At 54.3% G+C, this 10,594-nt stretch overlaps 1 protein-coding gene and 1 non-coding gene across 4 annotated transcripts in view; one reads left to right on the top strand and one right to left on the bottom strand.

The window, feature by feature from the left end:
- The window catches only part of SCN1B (sodium voltage-gated channel beta subunit 1), a 20,691-nt gene extending 12,769 nt beyond the window's left edge, over positions 1–7,922 (bottom strand). The window contains exons 1-3 of one of the 3 annotated variants that reach the window (XM_028478183.2): positions 7,762–7,922; positions 5,916–6,082; positions 5,013–5,253 (exon numbers count right to left, since the gene is read on the bottom strand). In XM_028478183.2, coding sequence (XP_028333984.1) covers positions 5,013–5,253; positions 5,916–6,082; positions 7,762–7,801 — 448 coding nt within the window. In that variant the 5' untranslated portion in view covers positions 7,802–7,922. The other 2 variants (XM_028478184.2, XM_028478185.2) reach the window with 2 other exon arrangements.
- LOC112067325 (U6 spliceosomal RNA) lies at positions 2,645–2,753 on the top strand. Its single transcript, XR_002893201.1, has one exon. It is a non-coding gene; the product is annotated as a U6 spliceosomal RNA (small nuclear RNA).
- Positions 7,923–10,594: the final 2,672 nt, after the last annotated feature.

The following is a 10,594-nucleotide window of genomic DNA, read 5'->3' as shown; positions in this document are numbered from 1 at the left end:
CGCAACTAGAGAAAGCCCACGCACAGCAACGAAGACTCAACGCAGCCAAAAATAAATAAATAAAATAAAATCCCCCAATAAAAATAACAACAACAAAAAACGATTTTAAAAAAGTTGAGGGCTTCCCTGGTCGCGCAGTGGTTGAGAGTCCGCCTGCTGATGCAGGGGATACGGGTTCGTGCCCCGGTCCGGGAAGATCCCACATGCCGCGGAGCGGCTGGGCCCGTGAGCCGTGGCCGCTGAGCCTGCGCGTCCAGAGCCTGTGCTCCGCAACGGGAGAGGCCACAACAGTGAGAGGCCCGCGTACCGCAGGAAAAAAAAAAAAAAAAGTTGATAATCACAATATCTCTTTCATGGAAGTGTTGTGAGAATTAAACAAGCTCTAAAAATCCTTAGAATAGTACTTGACATATACATAGCACTTGATACATGTTTACTATTATTAATATTATTACTGTTATTATTGGGGCAGTACAGCACAGTAGTTAAGAGCAGGGGCTCTGAGGCGAGACTGTCAGGGTTCAAATCTAATCTCTGCCTCTTACTAGCTGTGTGACCTCAGGCAAATGACTCCACCTCTCTGGGCCTCTATTCTCCTTCTGTAAAATAAGGATGATAATACTCATGCCTTCTCACAGGGTTGCTGGGAAAAGAAAACGAGTTAACATCTGTAACATGCGTGGATGTGCCCACAGTCAGCACTGCGTAAGTGTTGGCTATTCGCTGACGTTTTCTGGAAACCCTCTATCCTTTCCGCAGCCCTGGCTCTTGCCAACACCAGCTTCCTTTCATTGAGCCTAAATTTAAACTGTAAAGGGAGTGCGTTCAGCCAGGGGACCAGAGCGGAAGGCCACTGTGGCGTCCTCGGACGGATTTCGCAGGTGTCCACTCTGCATCCCTGGCCCCCTCCTTCTGGATGGTCAGGATCTCATTTTCCCCGCTGTTCCCACGTGGTCTTCCTCCCCTGGGAGTGGGCACCTTCTGCTGCTACACCCGGTGCAGATGGCACCAATGCTTCCTGGACCACAGGGAAGGGGGGTGCAGGGCTGGATGCTTCTCCCCTGCTTCCCTGCAGGATGAGCTGGGGACAGGGTTCCACACCTCAACTGTTTGTTTGTTCCTTCACTCCAAAGATACCATGAATGTGTCCCATGTAGTGAATGCATGCTCTCAGCCAGGCTCTGTGCTAAATTCTTTATCTGAGCATCTCTCTGACTCTTTGAAACAACCCCAAAGATAGAGACAGTCCAGGCTTCCCACGTCAGCTGACCTCCGGAAGCACACTGAGTTGAATATATGTTGGATAAAGCTCCATCATCGGAATTCTCACTCCTGCTCCTGGAACTCAATGCCCAAACGGATTTAGGTAATCTGGTATCTCCTGCTCTCCCAATCAGATTAGGACAGTGACAGGTATGGCTCTGCAGCCCATTTACAGGACAAGGTCACTGAGGCCCAGAGAGGGCAAAGTGCTGGGCAAGGATGCACAGCCAGGACTGCACTCAGAGCCGGGATTCAACCCTAAGTGTAACCGACTGTAGGGTCCGAGCTCTTATCTGCTCTGGAAAGCTTCCCCAGCCAAAGAGAAACTTGGAAATGGCTGGGATATGTCCAGTGCAGTCTCCATGGACCCACACAGACATCTCAGGAGGTGGACTCCTCCACTTTACAGATGAGGAACTGAGGCAGAGGGGTCACACTGAAGGGCAGAGGTACCTTCTCTAGGGAGACCTCTGATTTCTTCAAAAACCTCAAATCTTCTGAGAGCTTCACCTGCCTGCCCACACAGGCAGCCCCCAGATCTGAAGCCCAGCCTGCACCTTTGCAGGCCGGATGTCTCGCCAGCCTCAGCGACTGCTTCACCTCAACACCTGCTCCCTTCATACTGGGTGTGTCCAAATAGAATTAGCCAGCTTGTCCCCAGCTGCCAGCCCCATCCCTGGTGGGGGACCCCCAGGTGCTTCCTACCATCTTCTGCACCCCTGCCAGGCCAGTGAAGGTCTCACCACCAGCACCCACTGCCCCTCATTTGGAAATGACTCAGTTCATTGCTGAGGGATCATTACCAGGAGGCAATAGAGACTAATGGGTAATGTTGAAACTGCAGGAAGACAGTGGCTTACAATAAAAAAGAATATAGCATGGCCAGTGATGCTAACAATAGAATGATATCATGGGGAATGAAAAAAATACTGTAGAGTGATATGTAATGTTAAAAATAGCAATGCTGGAAAAAAAAAAATAGCAACGCTGGAACTTTCCTGGTGGCGCAGTGGTTAAGAATCCACCTGCCAATGCGGGGGACACGGGCTCGAGCCCTGGTCCAAGAAGATCCTGCATGCTGCGGAGCAGCTAAGCCCGTGCGCCACAACTACTGAGCCTGCGCTCTAGAGCCTGTGAGCCATAACTACTGAGCCCACGTGCCACAACTACTGAAACCTGTGTGCCTAGAGCCCGTGCTCCGCAGCAAGAGAAGCCACCGCAATGAGAAGCCCGCGCAACACAACGAAGAGTAGCCCCTGCCTGCCACAACTAGAGGAAGCCCACGCACGGCAATGAAGTCCCAATGCAGCCAAAAATAAATAAATGAATAAATAAATTTATAAAATAAAATAAACTTAAAAAAATATATCAGTGCTACAGTATGCTGTCACTTTGGCAGCATATGTACTAAAACCGGAATGACACAGAGAAGATTAGCATGGCCCCTGTGGAAGGATGACACGCAAATTCATGAAGTGTTCCATATTTTTTGGTGGCCGTAATAACTAATGACAAATTCATGGCTAGTGATATATAAAATAAAATTTTCTTTAAAAAAAATACTACAGTATGATTGGTGATGATGAATATATACTAAGTAAAAATTTTAAATACTACAATATGATTGATAATATTTTAGAATACTATAGCATGGTGGCTAACGATAAAAATGTGATAATATGGTTGATAACATTAAAAATACTCTGGTATGATGGATTATGATAAAAAGTTATATGTTTGGTAATGTGAAACAATAGCATATAGTATAATATAAAATACTACACTACAGTGAGTAATGTTGAAAAAGCAGTACCATAATGTGGTGGATAAAAAATACTGGGGTATGGTGGAGGGATGCAGAAAATACAGGCTCTGGGAAGATAACAGAAAGAGTTCTACATTACGTAAATATAAGAACACAGGCTCTGGGGGACTTCCCTTGTGGTCCAGTGGTTAAGACTCTGTGCTCCCAATGCAGGGGGCCCGGGTTCCATCCCCGGTCAGGGAACTAGATCCCTCATGCCACAACTAAGAGCCCGCATGCTGCAACTAAAAAAAAAAGAACCCACATGCCGCAACGAAGATCCTGCACGCAGCAACGAAGATCCCACGTGCCACAACTAAGACCCAGCACGGCCAAATAAATAAATAAATATTAAAAAAAAAAAAAAAAAAAAAGAACACAGGCTCTGGGAGGCAGCATAATGCAGTAGATAACGTTAAAAATCAGAGACTCTACTAGGTCACGGGTGTGCGTGAGCCCAGCCTCCACCATGCAGGTGAGGACGGCATTGTGAGCAAGGGCTCAGCCACAAGGTGGAAAGAACCTGGGTGCCTGAAGGGCATCGTGGAACCTCCCCACCGCCTGACCCTTCACCTCAACACAGATTTGAGAGACAGGACTGACAGAGATTTTGTTAAGCCACAGCATTTGGGGTGTCTTTGTTACAGCTGTCCCCCCAACTCACGCGGGCAGGGCTCCGTCATCCACATCCATGGGCGACTGCCCACCCAGCATAGTGACCTATGCCGAAGAGTCGCTCAGACATGTCTCCTGAATTGAATTCTGCTGGATCACTTTGATAATACACTTAAAAATGCTAATTATCAAAAGAAACCCACAGGCTCTGGCTGACAGAGTATAGTGAATCATGCCAAGAACAGAAACAACAGTCACACAGGCTTGGCTGGGTTCAAATCCAGGTCCCAGCTCTGCGACCTTGGCCATGTAATCTTACCTCCCTGAGCCTCGATTTCCCCATCCGTAAAATGGGGATAGGAAGAGCCTCTACCCCACAGGGTGGGTGGGAGGATTCAACGATGGACTCCACGTAAGGCGCTAAAGCCAGCACCCCTCTCAGGGAAGGGTGGGCCAATGCACGTTGCCCGTGATGATGTGTGTGCATTGCAGGCCCCTCGGGACTCACTTGCCCTGCTCTTTGGTGGCCCAAGGTCTGGGATACCTCCCTGACTCTCTAAGCCAATGGGCCATAGGGCCCTGGAAAATTCCAATTTACACCCAACCAGAAGATAGTTCAGGAAAGGGGCTCAAGGCAGCTGAAGCCAAAATGATGAAATGGTTCAACAACACCTTAGACCTTTGCTGCTCGGTGTGGGCCCAGACCTGCAGCCTTGGCCTCGCCTGAGAGCTTATTGGAGATGAAATCCTGGGCCCAACCCAGATCTGCTAAGTCAGGATCGTCACATCAGCAAGACTGCCAAGTGGTTCGTGCACACAGTCAAATACGAGGAGCACCGCTCTAGGTGACACTCTCCTATCTCCTGCCCCACGTGACAGAGGGAGGCAGGGCCGAGGCTACTTGACAGTCAGACGCAACACCACCATTGCCCCCGTGTGCTGAGGCCCTGCTGTGACAGACACGCCAGCAACTGACACCCAGCATCTCGCTCAATCCTCACCACCTCCCTGTGACAGAAGAATGGCTCCAACAACACCAGGAGAGGCAGATACTATTATCATCCTGTCTGCTACAGGACGATCCTTCAGCTCAGAGACAGGGAGGCACCCGCCTGGAGGTCACACAGCGCAGGTGGCAGGGCTGAGTTAGGCACCCAGCACTTCCACGGGACAGGCCCGCTGTGACCTCCCGTGGCTGAAGGGAAATGGAGGCCGGAGCTGGACTCCAGGAAGGAGGTGCTGCTCCCGCCCCCGCTGCCCAGGCGCGGAGCCAACCCGTCCCCTACTTGCCATCTGTCCCTCCATCTGGCCGCCCGTGGGCCTGACTCACCTTTGTTCACCACCTCAAGGTGGATCTTTTTGACGACGCTGGTGTTGTGCTCGTAGTTGTCGAAGAAGAGCAGGCGGTACACGTGGCACTTGTAGTCGCCCGAGTGGTTGTAGGTGACGTTGGTGATGAAGATGGACAGGTCCTGCAGGTCCTTGGTGCCCCGGCTGCCATTCCACACCACGCGGCCCTCAAAGCGCTCATCCTCCTCCAGCTGCAGCACCTCGTTCTCATAGCGCAGGATCTGGGGGCAGTGGGGGCAGGGTCACTGCTGGGCCACGTCCCCCACCAAGACCTCTATTCTGTCCCGAGCCCTGACACACACACATGCTGACACACGCGTTCCTCAGTTATCCTCCCGAGCCCCCCTGCGGCATTCCTGGCCTTCATGCTCTACCACTCTTCCCCGGCCCCCAGACACGCTCCCCAGGCGGGGAGAGAGGCAGCCTGATGCCGGCTGCTGTAGAGCCCAATTCTCCAGCAGGCCCTCAAAGTTTATGGTGCCCCCTTATATGTAATTCAAAATACACATAGCAAAAAGGAGGTCAAAAAAGTTCTGTTTCCTTCTATGATGACCATCTGAGACATTTTTGCTCGTACTAAATAATGGCAATGACATTGATTTTGTGCCATGTGCCAGGTGCAGGAACTCAATCAATCCTCATGCAAACCTCAGAGCTAGAGACCACCTGCCCCCCATCTTTACAGAGGCGGAAACGGAGGTTCAGAGAGGCTCAATGACTTGCCCAAGGTCACCAGTCGGTCATGGTGAAGCTGGAATTTGGATCCAGGTCATCCGTAATAGCACATTATTGCAAACAACCAACCAACCCCTACCGGAACCCTACCCCCGCCGACTCCCACACAGACGCCCACCCTCCACAACCCTGCCAGGCTCCCACACACCTTGACAAACTCCTCTGTGCCCTTCTGGCGGAAGGTCCACTCCGTGAAGGTCTCGGCAGTGGTCTCGCTGCGGCGCTTGCAGGAGATGCACAGAATTTTGAAGGTCATCCCATACACGGCCTCGGTCTCTGAGTCCACCTCCACACAGCCTCCCCAGGCTGAGGACACTGCGGGGACAGCAGGCTCAGGTCGAGCCAGGACACCCATCACCCTTGGCAATGCCAGGCTCGCTGGCTGTTAGTTCTCAGGCCCCTCAGAAACCATCTGTTTCCCCTCAATAATGATCAGGAATGGCCAGAACCAGATGCTGAGCCTGGCCCTGCCACCTGCTACGTGCCCTTGGCAAGTCCCTCATCCTCTCTGAGCCTCAGTTTCCCTCTGTGAATGGTGAGGGAATCGATCGTCCTTGCTTCTGGAGGTTGCTGGGCAGGTTCTTTAGGGTAGGTAAGGTCGCGAGGGGCCTGGCACACAGGACACCCCCAATCAACAGGGCTGTTACTGTGGTCAGTAGCTCAGAGTTTTTGCTACCCAAGTACCCTTTCTTCAGAAGGCCACTTGCCCAAAATACTGCAGCATGTAGGTGGTGGGACCAGATTTCCAGCTGTGTTAGAAGTTCAAAGTGGCAGTGTCAGTTCTACCATTATTGCTCTGTAAGACCAGCCAGCCCCAGAGAAACGGGTTGGGAGAAGGCAAGGCCTGAGAAGGAGGTGGGCACGGGAACCAGGGCAAACCCACACTCCAGCCCTGCTCCCCAGTCCCATTAAGTTCCTGTCGTCCACCCCCCCCACCCCCGCCAACTTCTGCCTCAGCCCCCTCTGCTCCCAGTCTCCTCACTTGGCTCCTGAAGCCAATCCCACCTCCTATTAGCTTCTCAAAACTCTCTGAGCGCTTTCCTGCCCCAGGGCCTTTGCACCCTCACTGGATTCCAGTCCCTTTGAGTCCCTCCTCCACATTCTTACCTGCCACCTCCTTCCTGCTCACTAGCTAATGCTACGTCTCTCCAGCTCCGGGGCTTTTCCTTTGTCCCTGATTCTTTCCGCTGTTAATCTTGGGGTTTTCTGCCCTCCTCCTCTGCTGTCTCTTTCCATCTCCCTGAGCGCCTCTGTCTTTGTCTCCCCCTCTTTCTCTCTCTTAGGGGTCTCTCTAAAGGTCCCACCACTTTGTGTCCTTTTCCCAGGCTCAGACACGCTCTCCCGGCCTCTCGCTCTCTCACTCCACCTCTCCCTGTCCTTTTTAAACTCCATCTCTTCCTGTGTCTACCTGTGTCTCCATCTCTTTCTGCCTCGCTCAAGTTTTTCCTCTCTCCACCGCTCAGATTCTTAACTCTCTTTCCTCAATCTCTCTCTCTCAGGCACACTCTGCATCCCTCTCTCTTGGCTCCCCCCTTACTTCCATCTCCCCAGTCTCCCAGCGGAGCGCTCAGGAGTTCTGTCTCTCGCCCCTTCCTTCCGTCTCCATCTCTCCCAGTCTCTCCGTCTCTCCGTCCCAATCTCCGGGCGCCGCCTCCACCCCCGCCCCAACCCCCACCTCCCGCGGCTGTGGGTGTCACATTGCAGCCTGCGGGGCTCCGGGAGCAGCTGACTCCGCGTTTCCTCGCCCCCGGCTGGACGCCCGCAGCCACCAACCTGTGCCAGCCCGGCCCCCGCCCGCTCGCGCCCACCCGCACCTCCGCGCCCTCCGGAACCCCGCTGCCCGCGCGCACAACTTCTGAAGAGGACTTAGCCGGTCCGGCGTATGCAGCGAGGGCGGCCCTCGCCGGCTGCCGGGAGTCTCCAGCGCGCGAATCCCGCCGCCCGGCCAGTGCTCCGGCTGTGCCCCCCGCCGCGCGCGCCCCCAGCGCACTCACCCAGTGCCGCGCCGACCACGAAGGCCAGCAGCGTCCCCATGGCTGCGCTGCGCACGCTGCGCCCCCCTCCCGGGCCGCCGGTATTAACAGCGGGGCGAGAGGCGGCGGGACCCGGCGGCGGTCAGAATGTCCCCGGGAGCGCGCGGGCGCAGCAGCTGCGGCTCTGGGACCGGCGAGGGGGGGAGGAGGGGGGGCGCGGCCCCCCCGCTCCGGTTACCGCCGGGGGCCCAGCCCCGGAGCCCGGTGTCCGGGCATCCCCGCCGCCGCGCGGGCGGCGGCCGCTGCTCGGGCTGTTGCGCTGGTGCGCGCAGCCGAACACATTCGCCAGGTGCGCGGACCCCGGCCCCGCTCCAGCTCCGGCGCGCCTGGGCGCGGGCCGCGGTCTCCTGCGCACTGCAGCGCCGGCGGCGGCGGCGGCCACGGGAGGGAGGAGGGAGAGGGAGAGGGAGGGGGCGGGATGAATCACCGCGGGGGGAGGGCGCGGCTGCCCAGCCTTTGCCGCAGCGACCCGGGAGTCGCCCGCTGCACCGGTCTCTCCCGGTGGCGCAGGGACCGCGGCTTCGGGCGTGGGGCGCGTGGTCTGGTTGTCCGACCCCTCCAGACTCCGGGGAGCCCCAGTGTTGGAGTCTGGGAGAGGTCACCCTCAGAGTTACAAGAGAGTTTGGAGAGCGGTTTGAGGGCAGAGCTTCGGACTTCAAATTATGGAGGTCATCCCCATGGGATCTCGAGGGGAACTTGGCTGGGACCTCCAAGTCACCTCCCCCTCAGACCCCTGGCACTCCGGCCTGGAGGTCACCGTGTGGGAACCCAAGTGGGCATGGGGGGGCGGTGTCAGGCTAGGGCTACCCATAATACTCCAGACCCCTCTCAAGCAGGATGGGCACCCTGGATCCAAACCAGAAAGTCGGCTCTGGGGATTTGAGGTGCCATGCATGTTTCAAGAGGAAGGCCCTTCAAGACCCCGCTACCCTCTTTGTCTCTGACGTCATCTTCTACTCCCCTCTCCCGGCCACTCCCCGCTGCTGTCCAGGCCCCTGCTGTTCCCAATACACCAAGCTCATTCCCACCTCAGAGCCTTCACACTTGCTCACCTCTGCTTGGGCCACTCTTCCCTTAGGTGACCAAAGGGCTCACTTCCTCTCCTCCGGCAGCTCTCGGCTCTAATGTCACCTTCATGAGGCCCTCTGTCCACTCAAGACAAACTGCCTCTGCAGTCCCTTACTTGACCTCCTTTACTAGTGTTTTTTTTTTTCTTTCTACAGCAGTTGTCACTACCTGACATTTATACCCTTCTTTATATAGTTTTTCTCCATTCACTGCTTGTCCCTTCAACCCTGGAAAACAAGCTCCCCCAGGGCGAGGACACTGTCCTGTGCACCACTGCGTCTCCAGCACCTTCCACTGTGCCTGTCACATTGTAGGTGCTCAATAAATATTCGTCAAATGAATAAATAACCGCCAAACACACAGCCCTTCTGGTATGCTGGATTCACTTCTACCTCCCCAAACATTTATTGCACTTCTATTATTAATCCGCATTTTACAGACAGGGAAACTGAGGCTGAGAGGGCCACTCCCTTGCCTAGGGTCATGCAGCTGGTTTCAGGTGGATCTGGAATCCTGCCAGGCAATGGCAGGGGGCTTGTCTGCTAAATGGAGAGGATGAGGGGGAGGCTCCGTCAAGACCAGGGTGGGAGACTTTTGGCTGAGGGTTGCTCCTCAGGTCCTGACCTCCAGTTCTGGGTGGGGTGAAGTTCCAGAATCTCCCCACTGCAGCCTTGCCAGGCGAGAGGAACCAAGGGTGGGGCTGGCCTGGGGCAGAGGGAGAGGAAGCCAAGGACACCAAGCCAGGGACACCAGATACCTTTGTGATCTGGGCCTTTGTGCCAGCAACTCCTAGGCTGTGAAATTCCCCTGCAAAAAATAACTCTCTTGCTGTTCTGATCCCTCCCCTCTGATCGGGGGTGGCAGGCAGAAGCACAGTGAGGACAGGTCATAGGCACCAGGCAGGGGCACCTAGTGACAGCCCTACAAACTGATGTTGGCTGAGCACCTACTATGGGCTTGGTGCTGTTCTAAGCACTTTACTAATATTAACTCATTTAATTCTTCCTACAAGATGGGTGTTACCATTATGCCCATTTTACAGGTGTGGGAAACTGAGGCTCAGGTTGGGTAACTTGCCATCATCACATAGCTAGAGGTTAGAGGAGGCTGGCTCTGCCCTTTGTCACCTGTGGTCCATCCAGCCCCATGCAGCCCCTCCTCCAGTCCTCTGCCCCAAGCCATCAATTAAGGTTCTTACAGCCTGACTGTGACTTGTCAAAGGTCTCTCTTTACCCCTCCTCACTCACTGTGGAACCAGAACAGGGTTTGAGTGAGACAAACCTAGGTTCTACCTGGACCAAGACCTTGCCTCTAGGCCCATTTCCACATCGGTAAGATGGGGTCCAGATGGCCACAACCTGGACAGGCTGGTGTGGGGTCCTGAAGGGGGCCCTTGTATCTAAATGTGGAGACACCAGGGGCTATGCCTTGCCTCCCTGCTGAGTGGCCCCAGGCATGTAACCGTTTGTTTGTCTCCATCTCATGGAGTAACTGTGAGAATTAAATGAACATCAGACCGTGGCACAGAGCCTGGTACATACTTGGTCCCCACTACATGACTTACTTTCTTCTCCTCTCAATTTTTCTGCCATAATAGTAACATTTATTGACTACTTACTCTGTGCAGACCCTGTTGTAAGTAGCCACCTTTTTTTTTTTTTTTTTTTTTTTTTTTTTTTTTTTTTTTTTTTTTGTGGTAGGCGGGCCTCCCTCTGTTGTGGCCTCT

The sequence above is a fragment of the Physeter macrocephalus genome, chromosome 17 (assembly GCF_002837175.3).
Source record: "Physeter macrocephalus isolate SW-GA chromosome 17, ASM283717v5, whole genome shotgun sequence".
Taxonomy (NCBI): domain Eukaryota; kingdom Metazoa; phylum Chordata; class Mammalia; order Artiodactyla; family Physeteridae; genus Physeter; species Physeter macrocephalus.
Note: the sequence above shows the minus strand (reverse complement) of the source record. Positions and strands in the feature narration are given on the sequence as shown.